The 21,747-nt window shown below is 42.9% G+C and overlaps 1 protein-coding gene across 1 annotated transcript; it reads right to left on the reverse strand.

The window, feature by feature from the left end:
- Positions 1-2,226: 2,226 nt before the first annotated feature.
- On the reverse strand, positions 2,227-11,344 carry LOC148353111 (dynein axonemal heavy chain 17-like). The gene is made up of 21 exons (XM_088353305.1): positions 10,950-11,344; positions 10,712-10,887; positions 9,988-10,174; positions 9,812-9,911; positions 9,668-9,753; positions 9,453-9,578; positions 9,221-9,364; positions 9,057-9,143; positions 8,129-8,293; positions 7,699-8,063; positions 7,439-7,622; positions 7,081-7,227; positions 6,918-7,023; positions 5,927-6,030; positions 5,742-5,861; positions 5,528-5,674; positions 5,207-5,380; positions 4,896-5,132; positions 4,659-4,828; positions 4,298-4,433; positions 2,227-3,272 (listed from the first exon to the last, which is right to left on the reverse strand). Exons 1-21 carry the CDS (start codon positions 11,289-11,291, stop codon positions 3,219-3,221), a joined length of 3,357 nt encoding a protein of 1,118 aa, XP_088209431.1. The 5' UTR covers positions 11,292-11,344; the 3' UTR covers positions 2,227-3,218.
- Positions 11,345-21,747: the final 10,403 nt, after the last annotated feature.

Below are 21,747 nucleotides of genomic sequence, written 5' to 3' on the forward strand. Positions count from 1 at the left end.
GAGACAAGTGGATTCACCCATTAATTAGCAACAGGAGAAGCGCAGGGGTTGGGGATAAGTAGAATTTAGGATACTTACCGCTATATATTTCCTTGAGTTTGATGTTGAATTTCCTCAGGCAAACAAAGGAAATATTGCATACTGTAGCTTTTGTTTTGAACCTATTTTAAAGAAACGTGCTATGGATATGAGGCCAGGGATGCGCCTCCTCCTCTGTGTATTCATACTCAGTATTTCTAAGCAACATTTTCATCGTTTTATCCATAAACATCTTCCCCCTGCTGAAATTGAACATGGTCACGTGAAGAGGTTGCTACGTTTGATTGGTAAAACATGGTAGAGCCTGCCAGAGTTCTGTGTCAAAATAAATGCGCTTTAGCGGAGACAGACCGACGCGTAGTTAAGAGGAGGGGATGTATTAAGTAACAAAATAACAACTTCAATGTTGTTTAATGTAGCAAAGTAAGAGTACCGTTTAATCACAAATTTATTCCAGTAAAAGTAAAAAGTATAGGGATTTAAATAAAATAATCCTAGAAGTTCATTTCCCAAAACTTACAAGACTGTGAATACATACCTTATGCTATGTATGGAAAAATGATTATTCATATTTGATTTCTCTACTCTTATTTTAGAAATACGTTGCTGCTAGTGTCATGCAACTATCTCATTGCACTATTTCCTCTGATGCATTTGCATATATACCATACCTGCCAACCTCCAGGGCTCCATGCCCTTACAAACTATCGTATTTTCCAAGGGAAAATACAATATAATCTTACACCATTTTTTTTCAAACGTGTTTATTTATGTAGTTTAACATGTTATAGTGTACATGTGTGTATATCATATATATTGTTTATTTACATTTTGTTGTGAGATCCTGAGTTGCTCGACATGAATGAGGTTTATTAAAAAAACGTTCACTGTAGAAGGAAAACATACATGCAAATATAATTAAGTAGAATTATAAATTTTCTTATTCAAATTATGAATTCATTTTCTGCATTAAATTATTATTAGTAATATACTGATTAAAGGGATAACCACAAACCTGTCCTTTTTCATTTTCTCATTTTATACTCTTTTTTTTAACTTCTTTATACAACATAATAATTTCTAATATAATGCATCAAAGCAAGTGAGCCGTTTGAGAGCCGGCTCTCTTGAATGCCGAAAAAGCCGGTTCTCTAAAAAGACACGGACTTCCTTTCACTACATCAAACCGTTCGCTTCGTTTACAATGAAAAAAAAAAACAATACTGAGATAGAGGCTTCCGCGGCGAACTCGTTTGACTTGATTGATTTGCTATTTCGTGATAGTCTGTGTATACCGGATGGTACCCATAATTGACAAATTTGTGTTTTTCCGTGGATTTTCTCGTAGGTCGTACAGGTCTTAAAATGCATAATAAACGACTTTGTACGGCAAAACCGTACAGGTTGACAGATGTGATATACCCTAAAAATAATTTTTCATTTTATGTTTGTCTTTTATGCCTTTTATTACATTTATCTAATCTCGTTGGTAACTTTATTCACTTCTTTGTTGTCAATGACAAATAATGTAATGGAGTAAATTTACTCCGTCACTACCCACCTCTGACTATTCTACTGATGACCGCCACGTCATCATTTATATTATCACTTGATAATCTTACACAGCAGGTGAGTCCGGTCATACCAACTACTTGCCTGTTTGACCCAATTAGGGGATCGCTGATTAAGGATCTATTCGGGATCCTTGGACCTTCAGTTTTAAATATTACCAACATATTGTAGTCCTCGGGTGTTGTTCTGGTAGCTTTGAAGTCCACCTAAAACACACTCAAACGACCCAACCTTGACCCGGAAAGGCTAAGCAATTCCAGACATGTGTCAAACCTACTGTTTCTAAAACACTTGAAAAAGTTATGGCACAGCAGCTAAACGATTTTATGACTGAATCTTTTTGAATCAATGCAGGCAGGATTCAGGGCTAATCACTCTAAGACAGCCTTGGTTAAGGTAACTAATGATCTTCTCCTGGCAGGGGACTCCGACGCTTCATCACTTTGAACAGTGACAAACGTAATATGACTTAGTTACTCAGTCAAAAGTCTAGGTGTCACATTTGACCCTAATCTGTCCTTCCAGTACACATTAAGAATATTTTTATGGGCAGGACATATGGTTGTTGCTTTCTTTAATTGTATGATGAAAATGGTGACAAGGAGAAAGGGACTGTTTAAAATTGAGTCCAAAGGTTTATTCAAGCACATTTCACATACTTGCAAATACAACAAAAGGAGCTGCAATGCCGATTTCAGCCAGAAGATGACGTCAGCAAGTAGCATAATTTTTTAAGTTACATACACCACATTTAAACAGCTCATCAACTCAAATTAGTGCTTCCTGTCTTTCATTGTGTATTCCACTCAAATATATTATAAAATAAACCACAACTGAAGTTACAAAGTTATGACTGAATAAATGAAGAAGTTATAAATAAATAAGTACATATTCAAATATCGACAATATTACAACAAAATCCAGCTTGGAGTCATTTTTTGGAATCAGCTACACAGCAGCGTACATCAGCAATTAGTTTGGTCTTGAAAAATAACTTTGTCATATCATTGACTGATTAGAAAGTGGGCGGAGCTCCACGCTGTTCTCAAGAAAAGCCAATCAAAATGTAAAATGGGCCTTTTTTTCAGGAAAGAAAATAGGCAAAGAAAAACATGGTCAGGAAAGGTCCCCAGCACCTTGCCTGTGCTTTTGTTTTCTTTACAAAAGAGAAGTGGGCAGGCGGTTCCCCAGCAGGCCAGCCACTGACGCTGCGCCCTCTGCCCTTCCCCGCAGGGCCTACTTATTAGGGCAGGATCAGCAGGTGCAGTACCGGGGTTAGTTTTTGCAGGACGGTACGCCACACAGGAGGCGCTTAGCCTGCGATACAACAGCGTGTTGCACAGCCACCTTCGCAGCGTACAGTGGCGGGGACGGCGGATGAGGTAACGGCCCATGGGCCTGGGTGACCAGCGGGCCGCGCTCAATGTAGGTGGCCTGATGGTGCCGCTGCAGGTGCTGATGCTGGCCCTGCTGTGGTACTACCAGTTCCTGTACCGCCACCTCTTCATAGAGCTGGCATCAGCCTCGCTGTTGGGCCTCACCGTCTTCTTCAGCCTGCTGGCCATGCGCGTCTACCACCACTGACCCTCGCCACGGTGGCGCCGGACTCACCTTCTTTGTCCATCTTTGGCTGGCGCTTCTGCCACTAAATGGCCGCCTGTCTGGATGGTGACCAAAGAAAGCCCATTAAATCATTGCCTTCGATTCTTTGCTTTTCTTTTTTTCTAAGATCCGCCACGTCCAAAGCTGATGACGTCGCCGCTGATGCCCGTGAGGTGCATTGTGGGTAATACGTGGGCGGTGGCCCTCGGAAGAGACTCGAGTCACGCCGCTTTTAAAGCAGCAGCGGCGCTTGTGCGCTCGTTAATTCATCTCACGGCGTCGCCATCAGCTCTGAAACACATCACAACACGGACGCAAGTCAACAAAATGTTCGGCCGCCGGCCTGCAAGACGGCTTCTCGTCGCGTTAGCCAACCCCCGAGAAGCCATCTTGCCTCACCCGCCACGCCCTTGCAAAGCAACGACGTGTCTTTTTCCCTCGGCTAGACTCCGTCTGGGCCCGTCTCTGAGGTTGGGTGGTGTGGCAGCCTTCTTGGGTCCATTGCCGGAATCGGTCCCAGCATACGTGAAACAAGCGGAGCATCTGACCAGATGCTGCCATCGTAGCACTGGCACTGTCCATTATGACAATACAGCAGCAGAAACTCTTTGCCAACTTTAAGAAGAATGGAGGAATCTTTTCACTATGGTTTTGATTCCGGCATCCTTCTCTTAATAAAAGGTTGTGCCTGGCTATATGCGTTTATAATGTGCTGCTATTCATGCCTAGTTGCTGAATTAGCGAACAAATATCTTAAGTAATTGTTTCCAAAGAACTAATTCAATTAACTGCAAATAATGGTTTTACCCGCTGCTAAACAAAATAAATTTAATGTTCAAAGAAAGCAGCCATAAACTGTTAGCAGGAATGTTTTGAATAGGCTATGTTTCATTTACGGCTAAACTTCCAGAGTTGATATCATTGAACCTCATCTCTAGGATTTGCCAGTCCAACCTCCTTTCATTTTAGATTCAACTCGATCAAAGTCCCGGCAGCAAAAGAAACAAGTGCACTTTTTATATGAAATGCAGCAGCAGCGAATAGAAAAGCTCTCAAGGCCTGGTGTGTGCCATTCTCATCCTACCTGCAGCAGCGTGGTGATTTCGGGGACTTCCACGTTGACCGTTTCCAAGAGCATGATGGTTTCCGTCAGAGGGAAGTTACGGCCCGACGTCTTATCGGCTTCTTCATCTTCGTCATCCATGTTGCGACGAGACATGCTGGGAACACACATAAGCGCTTGGGTGTTGATTTCTGATGCAAGGTACAGTGGAACCCACATTGCGATAGACAATGCTGTCAGTCCTTAATACATTTATTTACGTTGCACCATTATGTTAGCAAATTCACAGTCAAATGTGATCAACAAGAGCGGTCTCTCAGGCTAAGCACCTGGACATACCGCTTTTGCTCTGGTCTCCCGAGAAAGGGCAGCCTCAGTTTACCTGGTGCGGACCAGCTTGAGAAGGTGCTGCGTATACAAGCTTATCCAGTTATGGATGAAGAGGCGGAGTCCATCCTTAAAGGGTTGGAGGTCCACCTGCAACCAGCCGTTGACCAGGTCATAATCCTCCAATTCGTTCACCTCCACGAGCTGCTTTTGGAAGGCGTTGATCTAGAGGCACGCCACACAACAGGACTGTAAGGGTGTGGCCAAGGTTTAGAAGCGGGGTCATGCGCACCTCTCTTTGAAAGTCGGCAAGTGTGGGCGGGCACTCGTCCACATCATCCTCGCCTTCATCCAGCTTTCTGCCATAGGTGAGAAACTCTTGCATCACGGCACGTTTATGAGCCTGCCATAGCGGCGAGAAGCGGTCCAGTTCGACCCTCAAGTTCTCCGCCTCCTCGTTGACATCCTGCACGTTTTGCATCACTTCCTCTTCCAGCGACACCAGCTGCGAGTTATCGCGCAGAGCTTCCTGTGACAGTGCCACCAGAAATTTCTACACTGCCGTGCCGCTTAATGTCACAATTGCGACGGCCGAGGGCTCACCTGGTAGTTGTCTTGATAGGCGGGGGAGATTCTGGGCGGCAGGCTGGCGGCCGCACGAATGTCAGCAATGAACAGCTTGATGTCATCAGTCAACTTGGTGGCCAGGGGTGGGTCGAAGTCGCTTCCCGTTGACTGCAGCTGCAGGGACACTTGCATCAAGGCACCCCCGAAACTCTGCACGCTCACACAAAAAACAATGGTCAATCACAACTTTTCACATGAACCCTCGTAGTGGATCAGTCCGGAGAGCCAAAATAGATGGCAGATAATTGATATCTTTTCGAGATAAAAGCAACAAATATACTTTATGACATATATCACCATTGGGGACATGTTATCCAACAGGAAGCGAAGAGAGTGCATCAGCATTTGGAGGACGCCGTTCTCCACCAACTTGTCTGCGTGGTCCAAATAAGCCAACCATTCGGGTGACGACTCGTCCTTAACGTTATAAAGGGTCTTGTTCTCCTGAACGCATAGCATGATTTTAAAAACACAACAGTAAACAGCATAATAATCCACATCCCTGGCTCACCTTTATCAGGCTTATGACCTGGTCCGCGTCCTGCCGCACACGCTCATAGCTCACCTCCGTAGTTCCACCTCTCTCCAAGAACTCACCTGAGCGACTTATGAGCAGAAGCCCTGACCATCCCTAGGGGTGGCCAGAATTTTGTGTGAAACAGTGCCAGCGCCGTATCTTTGCAGCTGTGTACTGACCTGTATTATGGCGCTTAGGGCGGCAAGATTTGTCCGTGCTTCGTTTACAGAAGCAAAGAAAACAGCCAAGCTCCGCCTCTTCTGCTCCAGCAGCTCATGGACATCTGAACACATGTACATCAAAATTCAGCGGACACGAAGCATTCCAAAAATGACATGAAGTCCTTTCCATGTGTTTAGGGAGTCAGGAATGATAAATGAAGTGTGTTAGAAGCAGCGTTTCTTCGTTCAAAAATTTCTCTACATTGGTACTCTTGAGTGAGGCAACATACTGAGACAAGAGCTGTTATTTGGAAGATATTAAATGGCTAAATGAACTCAACAGGAGGCAGTTAATCTAGGTACAAGTCCCATATCACAGCTAGCAATGCAACACACATTTCTGTTGTACAATTATATCAAAATATTTAACAATAAAAATTAAAAATACATTAGAATAGTAACGAAAAAAAAACATAAAAGAGGCTGTATTTATCATGATCGCTGAGAGGTGCCATGGGAAAATTGGGGGATTCACAATTGATTTCCTTAAGTCTTTTTTGGTGACCGGAAACAACCCTCATCAGGTTCTCCATTGACCAAAACCATGATGATTGGCCTGGGTTTTGAACGCAAGTTCCACCTTGGCCATGCCGCACCCCTTTTGTCTTTGGAAGTTTGGGAGTATGTCTTTCCTTTTCTTGAATAAGGAGTCTGATATTGTGCCTACTCTTATGGTGAAACCTAATCTATAACGCCATAATCCTTCATAATCAATGTATATCTTATAAGGAGAAAAGGGTTACAGGTCAAATGAACTGGCTTAGCAGAATGAATAAGCAATCTCAAAGGTAGTGTACTGACAAACATTGTGGGGCTGAGGCTGGAATGGTGGACAAGGTTACGAGCGTGGTAAATTTAAAATGTCCCTGGTTGCAGAACTGAAAGACTGAAAGGAATGCAAAAGCCCGCTGAGTGAAAAGAAAATTCAAAAGTTGGAGGAAGTCCTCACCTGGACTCGTCCAGGTAGTCTTCTTCAGCTCTAACAGGCTCTGTCTATGCTCCTCCAGTTTATTCTGGATCAGAGGAAACTCCACGGGCAAAGCTGCGCTCACCAACTGGAGGGCTGCAAATCAGTCTGGCTCAAGCTGCCAAGTGTGAAAATGCATACATACCTGATTGAAGGATGACACGATGTTAATGAGGCTCATATAACTTTTGCCGATCACCCGACCGGAACTCAAAATATCAGAGGTCTCTGGGCGGAGCTCCATATCCTTCTCCCAATTGGCTTTTTTTATGTCGTTTAGCAGAGCCTCCAGCTGTAAATACACACACTTCATGTGAAACAAGGCTTTTCAAGGTAAATTCCAGCCCAACTTAAATGTGGATTTAGCAAAATATTTTCATTTAGAATACTAGCACTACAATGCTAACATTGTCCGATGCCAGCATGCTTATTTGGGTCCGAAGACTTAGCCTTGTTGATGAGTTTCCTAATTTTTCATGACAAGTGGGCATATCTGGAGTCACCTTCTTCCCGCAGGGGATTTCCAAAAGGTTTTCCTGCTCCTGGATGAGCGGAATCTGAAGGACGGCGGCAGCATCCCCGTCCAGCTGCTGGCTCCACTCCTGACACACGGCGCTCCGGATGTCAAGCAGCTTGTCAACGATCTTTTGAAATTTCTGCCGCACCGCTTCACTCGACTCCACGCATCTTCAAACCAACAAAAAGTTAGGTTGCTGTTTAGTTTTCATGCTTCAACATGAGTTCAACCGGCCCCCATCCTTACAGTTGCTGGACAGCCTGAAAGTTCAGCAGGACATTATGAGCCCTGAGCATGAGTTGCCTGGTCCACCGCAAGGTGGCAGCGGGAGAGGGGGCAAACTTGGATTCCACGTAATTCTTGCCCTTACTCCTAACCAGTGCATACACCTCGTCCAGTTCTCGCAGGACCATCTCAACCAGCGTGGACAGCTGAGGACGTACCTGGTCCCGGATGGCTGGCCGCTGCAACAGCGGTCCAAACATGGTCACCACCTTGACGGTGGCGGAAGGCAGGTGGCATTCATTCAGAGTCCCGCGGAGGATAGACACTAAGCGAGCATCCAGGTGGGCCACATGCTCCTGAAAGGAAGCGACCTGCTGTGCGAAGCCCTGGGCTCCCGGGAGACAGGCACGAGTCAGCAGGCGTCGATGTTGATGGCGACGACAGTGCTTACCTGATCAGCGGGCTCGCTGGCATCATTCTTGCAGTTGGAAAGGGTTTGCATCTGCTGAAGAAAGTCGTGGCTAACGCCTTCCACGGCAGCTGTCCACATTCCGCCACGCCCACCACCCACCACCACTTGCTCCAGCTGCAACTGGAGACGCACGCGATACACTTCCTGTTTGATGACACAACGGGTCGGTAAGCTACAAATGACCTGCTTTAAAATTCACTTGCTCAGTTGTCCTGTGTTTTAAAAGTGCTTTAAAAATGTTGCAATACTTTGATTAACGGTTGTGTTTCGGGACAGGGAGTGAGATCATTGTAATTGGTCCTTCAGGACCATGTCAATTGATATGCTTTTACCCCTATTCCATTTCTCAGAACCCCATTTTACTTTGGATTGCGCAAGACTTTTGTGTTTTCCCACTTTCTATTAAAGTTATATTTCAAAGCAAATTTGTTAAGCAAAAGTGGGATGTGTTTTCAAAAACTGCTGAGAAGTCACTTGATGTGTTTAGAGCCGGCAGAAGTAGTTTGGGCATGTGTTTGAACATCTGCTTCGGCTAAACAGCTCAACACCTGGAAAAATCTGCAAATATTTGAAGGAAAAGGAAAGAAGTAGCTCAGGAGGTAGAGCGCTCGTCTTGGGATCAAGGGATCCCAGTTCGAATCCCGGCTCGTTACATGTCGAAATACCCTTGGGAAAGACACTGAACCCCTAATACCCCCAATAAGAAGGTCAGCGTCTTACATGGCTGCAATACAAGGCCGCTATTGGGAAATGTGGAGCACATTGTAGAGTGCTTTGGGAAGTCATTGACTTGAAAAGCGCTAAATAAATGCAAATCATTTCATTTCATCTCCCCGTTGAAGCTGTGATGGATGGATGGATGGATTATTGGATGGATAGATGGATGGCATGTGTGGTTCTCTCTTGCCTGAATGCTTTGCAGGCGTATCAGGAAGTCGTCCAGGCGAGAGAAGACCAGATGAGACGGGAACTCCCACCGGTGTGAGCCTCCGTCCTGCACACAGTGGGTCATATTAGGTATCCCGACTATATGGCCTGTCTATGTATGTAGTAAAAAGAAGGGACATGCACCCGTTCAAGGAGATTTCTGTGATGGACGTATTTGTCTTTGAGAGTCTGCAAGGTCAAGGTCACAACCCGTATGTCATCCAGAACCTTAGCAGGATCTTCCAGAAGGCCACGCATAATTTCCTCTCTGTGCAGGAAGTCTCTGCTCTGCAAGGCCAGCAGTATAGAGTCCGTCAGTCCTCAGCAAGCGCAATATAGCTGGACTCATCCTGCCTAATGAGTGGCGGCTAAGTACCCGGTCAATGAAAAGGTTACAAATCTCCTGGAGGAGGACGACAATCCAGCAAGGCTGGCAATGAAAGCGTGAACCCAGCCAAACCTGATGCACCTTCTCCATCAAGGCAGCCATATTGTCCCTTAGCTGCAAGACACAGATTCACACTGAGATGTCGGCATTTTCGTTGTCGGCATTTTCGTTGTCATGGTGGACTAGCCGGCTGACATGCCTACCTGCGAGTAGTCCATTTGCTCCAGCTCCTCCACTTCGCGCTGCAGCGGCGCAAGATTGTCGTTAGCATCCTGAGCCTCAACCAGTCCTGCGGGCTGTGTCATTAGCGTTGTGCACACTTGGTCCCTCCACCCCCTTTACCTTACCATTTTCTGTGTCAGCGTGGATGTCTTTCAAGGTGGCGCGGTACGCCCCCTGGGCCGACTCCAGCAGGGATGACAGCTGCTGGGCGCTGCTGCTCGTCATCTGAATATCCATGAAGCCATATTAGTGTAGGGACCGAAAAGATTTCCGTCGTGGCATGAGGTTTGTATTTGCTCACCTGCTGTAGGACAAGCTGCAGGTTCCGGAGTCTGTTGCTCCAGAATTCAAACTCTTCCGTAGGAGGTGGTTTGAGGCCTTCAAGAATTGGCTGAGCCGGGTTTTGCTGAAGGAACTCCGACACTAAACATGCCCACTCGATGATGACGGACTCGCAGCCATGGAGCAACTTCACGTCGCACTCACTTCTGTTCAACATTGTAAATGGAGAAAATCGTATCAGCTCAGGAATCGGCAATGACTGGGTCAGGACCAAAGGACCTTTGAGAGCCCGCTGCTGACTGACTCACTTGGAAAAATTGACTCGGTGAGTAAATGTTGAAAAAAAGCAAGGTTTTGCTAGTCATCAGAACTGTCACTAACCAGGTCAGAGCCAATGGTTATCTAAGGGTCCTTTCCTAACCAGCTTTTGATTTGCTGACTAGTAAGGTAGTGTGAAAGGAAAAGAAAACACAGAAGTATATTCATGGAAGCGTCATTAACCGGGTCAGGACTCACGGGCCAGACCTACTCCCATTTTACAACTGACTGATTTCAGGGTTGGATCAAACATAATTCGTGATAATCTGAGCTCATGTTTCATGTGTTGGTTGGGTCGGGTGACGCATCATAGCGTTGCCTTATAAAGCGGAGAATAGCCTTTATTTTTCTTTTGTTTTCTTTTTGCAAAAAAAGGTTAATGCCTTGACAGCTTGTGACTGATAGCAGAAGATCACGATCCTGACCTCTCTATGTTTTCATGGAGATTTTTGGGGAGTGGCAGGAAAGTCCAGCCCTCCTTCAGAGCCTTCATGGAAAGCGCCTGGTTCTTCAGCCTCTCCATCAAGATGAGCGACTCTTCGGCGGCACCAGGAGCCCAGCTCTCTTGGTTAGCCGGGTTGGCAAGCAATGGACAGATGACCTGCAGGCACAAGAAAAAGGCGTTGAGGGAGACCGGCAGCAGTAGATCGGCAACTTGCTGACCTCCTGAGTGAGCGCAGAGATAAAGGTGAGCAAGTTCTCCCCATTGACCTCCTCCATCACCATCACGGTGGCTATGTTGTCTGTGCCCACGGACTCCTTATTTGTCTTGGCCAAGCAGACTACCTTGCTGGCCACGTAGGGGTAGTCCAGGCTGGAGCTGACGCTGCCATCAGGGTTAAGCCACACGTACAGGTTGACCATGTCCCTAGTGTTGAAGTAGCCGTTGAGGGCATTTAGGTGCTTTTTGACGTTGAGGAAGTCTCGCCACTTGTCGTCGTCCAGGCGCAGACTTTGCGCCAGCAACGGCCGCAGACTCTCCAAGACTGGCTCGGTGGGTTCCATTCTTCGCCTTCCGGGTTTTCACGCTGCAGGAGGCGCCAAGGAGGGCAAGCTCTTGGTAGGCATGGGCAGGAATGACTACTTTGTCACACAGAGCGCTGTCATCAGCTCACGACATCATTGTTGTTGTCATCATCACAAGCGCTTTGCTGTCACAGAGGCCGCCATCACATGACACACGTGCTGCATTCCGCTCTAGTGAACACTTGCTCAAACTTTTACTTTCTAAAATAGGCTAAAGAGTGACTAATTTACGGATCTGAGATTGTGAACTATTACTGATCGCAGCATGATTTATGCCGTGGTTGCTGAACTGAGTACTTTAAGCTCAGTTAAGAGTAAGGCTTTGAGGCGTCCCGGCTCCTAGAGATGGAATAAGAGCTTGCTCTGTCCACTCCACGCATCGGCCCGGTATTGCAGTACCTCCGGGAACGGTGCATTCGCAATGATCGCATCAAGGCTTTAGGGCTAGGACCTTAGCTTGGCCTTTTGGCTGAGAGTAAGTGTCCCGGCTCCCAGGCTTTGTAGCGTATTATGAACTGACCGACAACAGATAATGGATAATGAATAACGAAGATAGAACAATAACCCTTAAAAATCCCCTATTGACACTATCAAAGATGTTACATAACGAAATTGTGAATATGCTTGATTGCTGTTAACATTGTCGAGAAGGGTTGTTAAAACTTCACATTGTTTGTTTGCTGTTATTAGTGTCAATAAATTTGTTCAAACCAAAAAAATTGCTTAATTGATGTTGAAAATGTCAGAAAAAAGTGTTAAAACGTCATATTGTCAGACATAACGAAATTGTGAACATGCTTGATTGCTGTTAAGATTGTCGAGAGGGGTTGTTCAAACCTCACATTGTTTGTTTGCTGTTATTAGTGTCAATAAATTTGTACAAACCAAAAAAACTTGAAGGATGCTGCTTGGGAGGGTGGAAAAAAATCCTACTTGAGAAGACAGAGCTGTGCCCCTGCACAATAGTATTGCCCTTTACACATTGGTTAACTGCTGTTAAAAGTCGATAAAATTGTTCACACCTCATATTGTAAGAATATGATGTAATGAAATTGTCTCATCTCATTAGCTGCACCGCTTATCCTCAGTAGGGTCGCGGGGTTGCTTGAGCCCATCCCAGCAATCATCGGGCAGTGGGCAGGGGACACCCTGAACTGGTTGCCAGCCAATCGTAGGGCACACGGGGACAGACAGACGCTCATTCACACCTAGGGACAATTCGGACCGGCCAATTCACCTGAAATGCATGTTTTTGGAATGTGGGAGGAAACCGGAGTGCCCGGAGGAAACCCACGCAAGCACGGGTAGAACATACAAACTCCGCACAGGAAGTCTGAAGCTGGATTTGAACCCACGCAGGAAGTTCCCAAGACATGCACATGCGCTATCCACTGCGAAATGAAAATGAAATTGTGAATGTATTTAATTGCTGTTAAAAGTGCTGTTAAACCTCATATTGTTAGAATATGATATAATGAAATTGTGAATGTGTTTGATTGCTGTTAAAAGTGTCGAAAATATTGTTCAAACCTCACATTGTTTATTTGCTGTTAAAAGTGAAAAAAACTGTTCAAACTAAACTAATTTGATGCAAACTAATCAAGTCCAAATTCCTTGATATATTTTAAAAGCTTTAATACTGTAGTTTGAAGTTCCCAAAAATGAAATTGGTTTGCATCATAAATGCAAATTATGACGTCTAAAAGATGTCAGATTCAAACAAGATTGAAATAAAGGTAAACGATGCAATATTTGACCACTAGATGTCGTTACAAAGTGCAACCGAAGAACAGTGCTACAAAACACAATTAAGATTATAAACACATGTTGCTGTGGGCGGGCAATAGGAGGCCTGCCATACATAATCGATTCTATGGCCTACTAACAATAATCACCAGAGCATATCTAGATATTTAGTGCATACCCTTGAGTTCAAATAGAAAGTCTTGAAAATATTCCCAACATTTGGGGTCACAACAAGCAAATTGCGACTAAAACTAAATTAGTTCATGTTTGCATCTTGCACAAGTTGTTCTAAATAAATAAAAAATAATACGATTTATACCGATATAAAAGTTACTCAAATGTATTCGTAGACCCCACAGACTTTCCACACATACATTCAAAATATTACTTAAGTGTATATAAGCAATCATAAAGATTTAATTCTGTATTCAAGATTAGTCTATAGTTGAAAATATAACATATTAAACAATTTACCTCCCAGCAGTCCTTCAATAGCAAACAATTGTTCACCATTTTCGTGTTTTACGATTACCTTCTTCAACTTGATTGTCTTTGTCACGGTTTTCCACGTTTACTTTTCTGTATCACAAACTTTCTTAGGGACCATTTATTATTAGCAGAAAAAGGGAAAACAACAAAAGAAATTACAATAAAATGATATTTGGTTCCTCACGAAAGCACCAACTGACTGAAAAGGTTATTGTTATTGTAACTTGTAAACTGTTATTGATCCTCCGTTTTTCCTTCTTGGTATTATTTAGCCAAGGCAAAGGCCCGTGACCCACTGAAAACGGGTCCCGACCGACCACTGATGCTTTCTTATCTTTTACCGCCAATTTATTCATTTTGTTGCACACAAAAAAGGAATGCAAAATTAAACAAAACAATCACAATTTAATTTTACGTACCTTGAGCAGTCAACATTTTTCACTGTTTAATTTTTTTAGCATCCATTAGTTGTTTTTTTTTTTTTGAGAAAATGTTTTTGCTTCTGGTTTGCAAATTAAATTACAAAACACAGCTCGTGTACTTTCCGACGTTATGCACAAGCGGTAAGGAATATTAAACTGCATGAGAAAAGGGGAACACTACATTTATTACTTTAAATAAGACACTCTAGGGCTTTACAGTTAGAACCGGCAAATAGTCAGTTCTCAAAGCCTTTTTTTGTCCTATTATTTATTCCTAAGGACCATTATAAGAGTATTGTTTGCTTGTGCTCATGCCCAGGAGTCTGTATTCCTTCACCGTAACATGTGTACTTGGGGGCTTTCATATCCTGATTCCAGGCTAGACCCTGATTTCTGTTTTGTGTGCTGGACCCACAATGACATGAGTTTGCGCCAAACATGCCGGCCATCGCCATGGAATCGCACAAAGGCCGCCATAAAAGGGGTGAGAGCGTTTTTAGAAACCACCTGGTTATAATGTTTTGGTTTGGATCTAAGAATGTACATATATAGTAATATCTCGGTTACCGTGTTAATTGGGGCCCATAACCCCTCGCAAAACATGAAGATCTGCAAATGTGCGTCACCCTTCGAAAATGTCCTCACCGACTGAGAGTATACGACCTTAACAAAATAAAAACTATAGATCTACAAATAAAAACAAAGAACACAGAATTGCAGTCCAATGAATGGTCTTTATTGTCATTCTACAAAAGTACAATACAATTAGTGGGCTTCTCCTTTCAGAATAAGACACAAGTTCAAAAGAGGCTGCCAAGCTTATTGAGCTCACTCTCTGCGAGTATCAAAAATACAACGACTTGGAATGTAGCTTTTTCCCACGAATTCTAGCTCCAGGTCAACCATTCCATGGGTAATGGATCAGGCGCTGCTGAGATAGACGCTCGGCAGGGGTAGCCTAGATGCAATAGGTTGAACTTGCAGCCTTGCTATTGATTTCTCTCCTGATGGCGGCCCAGTCCCTTCCCGGACCTGATAACAAACCACAGAGCATCTGCTGGTGTTCACCATTTCTATTTCTTTTTTTCCCCCTTTTATTTTGACCCTCAAATTACGAATTAATTGTCAAATTATTTTTCAATGTAACGAGCCGCTGAAAGCATTTCAATGCTTCACAGTTTGTTTTGGTAGCCACATTGAATTGGTTGACAGCATACACTATTTTATCATAGTTGCGAACACAGCCACGGCCACTTAACACACACACACACATAAAACCTGCCCCCGTCATAGCTTTTACTGGGATAGCTTTAACAGTCTTCTGCAGAACATAATGCTTAATATGTTGATGTCAGTGACAATAAAAGACAATTCGTTTCAAAATTTGTGAAGCAATGAACTAGCGATAACCGTAGTATCTGTTTCTATCCATTTGTTTGTGTGGCTGTCCACCCAAGCAAAGGGGGTTTGAGTTTAAATGTAACCAGCTTGCCTCACAGGCAATCAGGTAGGTTACCCTGGATGTGAAACAGACCAAAAAAGCTGACTTAGCACTTTTGGTTTTCTTGACTTAGCATCTTTCAAAGAAAGCTTTTCCTATCTAGCAGAGCAGAACAATATTGAATATCAACACTGTTTCAGAATTTAATTTTTTTTTATGTTTATTTTTGTAACATTACTGTAGTTTGTTTTCTTAATGTTTTTTTGGTACTTCTGCAGTCAGATCTCAGTCGTATTTCTGTAGTTTTTTGTAATATTACTCTAGTTTTGCTTTTTTATTATTTATTTTGTATTATTTCTGTAGTAATTTATTTGTATTATAATTTTTTGGGGTTGCTTTTTTCTACAAAGGTATTTTTTAAGTATTTCCACAGTAGTATTTTTGCTGTATTTCCTTAGTCGTATTTTTGTATGATATTATTACCGTAGGTGTATTTTCGTAGTATTTTTATAGAATTCAGAATGAAAGAAAAATAATACATTAAGTCACCGTTTTTAAGCACTAAATTTGATATTTAGTTTGGTAGTAATTTCTGGGGGATTCATGTGGTATTTTTATTGTACACACACATAGGGACAGAAATGGCACCCATAACTGTTTTTATTTGTAGTACTTGATTTACTATCAGATAAATTGCCATTGATGTTTGGTGGGCTGGATGGAAAAGCCCGACGGTCCTCATGTGGTCCACAGGCTGAAGTTTGCTCTGTGTTTTAGTTTCATATCACATTTGCCATTTTCCTGCCTCTCCTCCATCACAGCTTCCTTCTTTTGATTTCAGGAAAAATGACTTCTGACCGGAGGCCTTTCTTTCTGCTGCCTTTTTGCACAAATGGCTGCCACTCCGTTTCTAGCTATCCATTAAGCCCATTTGGAACGGCTCTTCTTGTGCGTTCTATTTTTGGTTTCTTCTCCCAGTCTTCCATCGCACCACAAGTCTCAATTTGCCAAATGGAGTCATGAATCCCTGGGCACGGAGAGAAGAGGCGACCACCCACTGCGCTTTGTCCAACTTTATGCCCCTTTGGATACAAACGGAGTTGATGGATTTCGGGGTTCAAATGGATTATGTCTTGGGAAACATACAAATCAATATAGGTTTGAAGGGACACATATTTTACCACTAGATGTCGCTGTATCGTGTGGTACAACTGAAAACGTGTGCTAAAAGAGATCAAGGAGAAATATAAACTACTGAAAGGCGGATTACCTCATCTGCGTCCCCCTTCTCAAGGTTTCTTAATTTCCCCATTCAGAGGTGTTTTGCGTTTTTCCTTGCCCTCATGTAGGTTTTAGATCAGGGGATTGTGTAATTATAGGCTGTCTGTGCAGCCCTTTGAGATTTATTGTGATTAAGGGCTATACAAATAATTGACTTGACTTGACTTTGTATCCTCAGTGTATAGAGTCTTTCAAATTCAGATTTAGAGGCTATGCTATATCTATAATGACGTGAGCCCTTGCCCGAACATTTATTTGAGATTAATATTCATCTAGGTTTTAAATAGCGGCCACCCTGGACGCACAAATTACCCAACATTCTGGGGCTCTCCTCCTTTTGGAGCTGGATTATGGACTTTCTCTCCAACCGCTTTGTGTGTTGGGTGGCCGTGACTGTCTGTGTGTGTGACTTCGATAGGCTATTACAGTGTTTTTGAGCAAGGGCAAGTTTTTTTACATTGGAAGAATTTTGCGGCACACCACTAACCAAAAACGTTGTAAAATGACACTGAACAGTATGTTTAATTAGAATACAATTTATAATACCCCCTGTTTTTACAGCACAGACACTCGACAATGATAATATTTGCAAAAAAGTATTCATAAATGTTTTACAAAATTGTAAAAAGTGACATTGGATAATTTCTCACGGCACACCAGACGTTCGCTCAGGGCACACTAGTGTGCCACAGCACAATGGTTGAAAATCACTGGGCTAGTGTATGCTGTCAGTCAAACAGCCGTGGTGGGCGGGCGTCAATGTGTCCACCAAAACATGGCAACTGCTAGTTCTTAGCGGCTCGTTACGTTACAAAATTCATCAATTAAATCGAATTCCGAGGAAAATCCGAAGAGCACAAAAAATGGCGATCACCAGCAAGCGCTCCATGGATTGTTATTGGGTCTGATAAGAGATTGAGGCGGCGGCGGGAGAGAAGGCAATAGCAGCGCTGCAAGTCCAGCCTACTTGGGCTAGGCTACGTCATAACTCTCATGAGCTACCCCCTGCTGAACCTTTATCTCAGAACTTTGACACTTTTATTGTTTGATATCTTGTGCATCCATTTAATATGGTTGGTGTAAAGTGTAAAGAGGCAAGCCGTTTCATTTGAAACAAAAGTGGAATAAGAAAGCTTGAAGCGCATCTTTCAAAAGTAAGTCAAACTCATTTTTATTTATCTTTATAGAGTATATTATTTTACAAAATATTTATGTTTTAGTGCAAAACAATACAGGTTACTTATACAAGACTTAAACATACTCATATAACATACAAAATATAGCACCAAAGCAACTTACGAACAAATTCAACTTACGAACGATCGTCCGGAGCCTATTTCGTTCGTAGGTAGGGCAGCGTCTGTAGCTTAAAATATGGGATCATAAGTGCACTTATTTACAACTAGTTCTGTTAAAAAGAATAAAAGAACATGAAAACATACATTAAATATACACTGGTCTCAATGGTCTGCATTTCTACAGGGCTTTTCAAGTCAATAAAGACCTCCCAAAGCGCTTTACAATGCGCTTTACACACACTCCGACAGCAGCGTCAGCCATACAAGGCTAACTACCTGCTTATTGGGGGCATTAGGGATTCAGTGTCTTGCCAAAGGACACTTTGGAGATGCAGGGATTTGAACCTACGACCTCTTGAGCCCAAGATAAGTGCTTTATCTCCTGAGCTATTTATTTGTTTTTATTACTAAATTTCAAACAGCTTACCTAAAAAAACTGTCAAAAATTTTACTTATAAAATAATCAAACATATTTTAACCATATATATTTTCAAATCCATGTCACTCTTCCAAACAAACTGAGAATGAAGTAAATCGAAGTAAAAATATTATTTTTTGGAAAAAAATGTGATTTGTCTTCTTGTATGTTAATATTTTGGTTGCAACCTTGATTGTATTTCAGATTTTTAAAGCAAAGTGCTCAGTTTGGTCACTCTGAGTCTCCGGCAGTGTATTCATCCTTTTGCTTTTTTGCACTTCTTTACAATTGCACAACAATAAACAGCAACATCTAGTGGTCAAATATTATTCACTGTTCCTTTTACGTAACGGCCTATAGTATTTTTCATTTAGTTTCAGACAACTACCGCACCCCCTATTTTGTTTGTTTGTAAAAAAAAGAAAAAACAAAAAACATATAAAACAATAAAAACAATCGGAAAAACAACAATAACCCCAAATAACCTCATCTCATCTCATTAGCTGCACCGCTTATCCTCAGTAGGGTCGCGGGGGTGCTGGAGCCCATCCCAGCAATCATCGGGCAGTGGGCAGGGGACACCCTGGACTGGTTGCCAGCCAATCGCAGGGCACACGGGGACATTCACACCTAGGGACAATTTGGACCGGCCAATTCACCTGAAATGCATGTTTTTGGAATGTGGGAGGAAACCGGAGTGCACGGAGGAAACCCACGCAAGCACTGGGAGAACATACAAACTCCGCACAGGAAGCTGGATTTGAACCCACGCAGGAGGTTCCCATGACTTGAACTGTGCCGCACATGCGCTAACCACTGCGCCGCCGTGCTGCCCCAAAATAACCTCAAAACTGGGTATTCTCATTTAAAACATTTAAAAGCTTAGCAATATCCTCCCGGAATACCACTCCTACCCCCCCAAAAAATTGTTTGAAATAAGTCTTTGAAATGCCTCAAAGCTTGAGTCTACTTGTTTTAGATACCACCCCCAAACTTGGGAAAAATCTAAACCAAAAAATGTAGAAACAATATGAAAGTCACAAATCAAATAATGCGTATTGTACGGTATAACACTCAAAAGTTTTTCCCCAGTCATTTTATTATCTGGTGTCTGTATTGTCACAAAACAACGGCGACCAGGTAATGAAGTTGCTGTATCTGAGTCCGATCAGGGAGCTTCTCCTCCAACTGATAACCATGGAAACCAGTAATATATGTCCCATGTGGGGGAGCATTATTTCCTTATTTGTTTTGTTTTTTGAATCAAATGCAAGTGATAGTGAAGAATGATGTAGTAGTTTGTGCACGTATAAGGAAGCATCTTTGGTCATAACTACATTAAATAACATAGATATAACTTAGAGTGATGAACTGGATTCATGCCTAAATATTACCGACCTCCAAAATGAATGAAATCCGGAGTATGTTGCGTTCTCATGCATCAAAAAGCCCTTTTGATGTCTTTGCATTTGTAGTTTTCCTTTGTGGCAAGGTGTTCTTTTATACTTAGACTATAAATAGCCGGCAAAGTCTCGTATGTTATTTTTTTTTAACTTTTTATTTCCCACACACAATTTCGACAGAGGGTTGGTTCACCCATCATACAGCAACACGAACAATACATATAAAAAATTGACACTCCCATAAATAACAAAAGAAACAACAACAACAAAATATAATTAAAAGGTGAGGTGTTTGGAAATCAAATAAAAATAGGCTTCCATCTTTTCTCAGATTGGAGTTTCAGTTGAAGTCTTGCAGTGATTTTTTTCCATAATGTACATTTGCTTTAATTTGTGTCTCCACTGTTTTATGTCAGGAGGTTGTAGTTTCCACCAGGAAACTGATCATTTTTTTTGCTACCAGAAGCATAACTCTTAGTACATGTCATGATTACGCATTGCCCTCACCTGTACTCGCTCGTTTGGCGCCAGCTGCTGCTTGTTGCCTGATTGGTTCCCCTCCAATTAAACTCAGTACTCCAGGCACTCCTTGTCAGTCCGTCAGCGAACCTCCGCATACGCAAGGCAAGCACTTTGATTCTGACTCCAGTCTGTCCCGTCCTCATCAGTATCCTGGTCGTCTGCTCCTGATTTCCCGATCGTCTCCGGCTATTGACTTGTTTTTGCCCATTGACCACGCTCTGATCTCCAACTCCGGCTATTGACTTGTTTTTGCCCACCGATCACGCTCTGATCTCCCGCTCCTGCTTTTGACCCGTTTTTGCCCACCGACCCCGCTCTGATCTCCCGCTTCGGCTATCGACCTGTTTTGCCCATTGACCAGGCTCCAATCTCCTGCCCCGGCGATCCTGAGAGCCGCTTGCTCCTCCCGTCCAGCGAGCACTGGATCACTGGCATTTGTTTCGCACCTGACCTCCTCGAAATCCCAATAAAGTTTTTGATGAAACATTACGCGTTTGGGTTTACCATCTGTTCTGTCTCTGACAGTACATATTTTTATTAACCAGTCAGTAACTCTTCTGGCAAAATTCCTAATACATAGGTCACTGGGTCCAACCGCAACTCCCAACCAATAATTAATTTTATTTCTGTCTGAATACTTCTCCAGAAATGTAATAACATTTTGGTAACATCGGAAAGCTTGCATAGCGTGAACTGAGTTTCGCAGACGGACTGACCACAGGTGACAGAAAAACGGGGGTTTAAATAGTGACCAAAAGGAGCGGGCACAGGTGCCTCGCATTAGTGATCGTGACAAATAGATTTTCACTTCTTCTACATCGCTACTGATATGAATGATAAGGATTCCACAGGCATATTTGGACCAGACCGCTGCTCTATGTCCACCCATATTGTATCTTTGTCTTTAGTAATCCACAGAATTTGAGCTCTAATTTGAGCTGCCCAATAATAATTTCTACAATTGGGTGGATCCAAACTCCCTTTTTCTTTGGAAGCTAAAAGGGTTTTGTATTTAATTCTAGGTTTCTTATTTTGCCGAATGAATTCTGATATCAATTTATTTAACACTTTGAATGTGGATGCCGGAATCTGAAGTGGAGACTGAAACAGAAATAATAGTCTTGGTAATATGTTCATTCAAATTGTTTATAACCTTTCAATAAGGCTTAAAGGCAAAATCTCCCATCTTTCCGAATCCTTCTTTATTTATTTCATCAAATTTCCATATTTTGCATCAAACAGCTGTGTGGAATGTGGCGTAATCTCTCATCTCATCTCATCTCATCAGCTGCACCGCTTATCCTCGTAGGGTCGCGGGGGTGCTGGAGCCCATCCCAGCAATCATCGGGCAGTGGGCAGGGGACACCCTGAACTGGTTGCCAGCCAATCGCCACCCCTAAATATTTAAACCCTTT

Source organism: Urocampus carinirostris, chromosome 14, assembly GCF_059441175.1.
Source record: "Urocampus carinirostris isolate Australia breed hairy pipefish chromosome 14, RoL_Ucar_1.0, whole genome shotgun sequence".
NCBI classification, from domain to species: Eukaryota; Metazoa; Chordata; class Actinopteri; order Syngnathiformes; family Syngnathidae; genus Urocampus; species Urocampus carinirostris.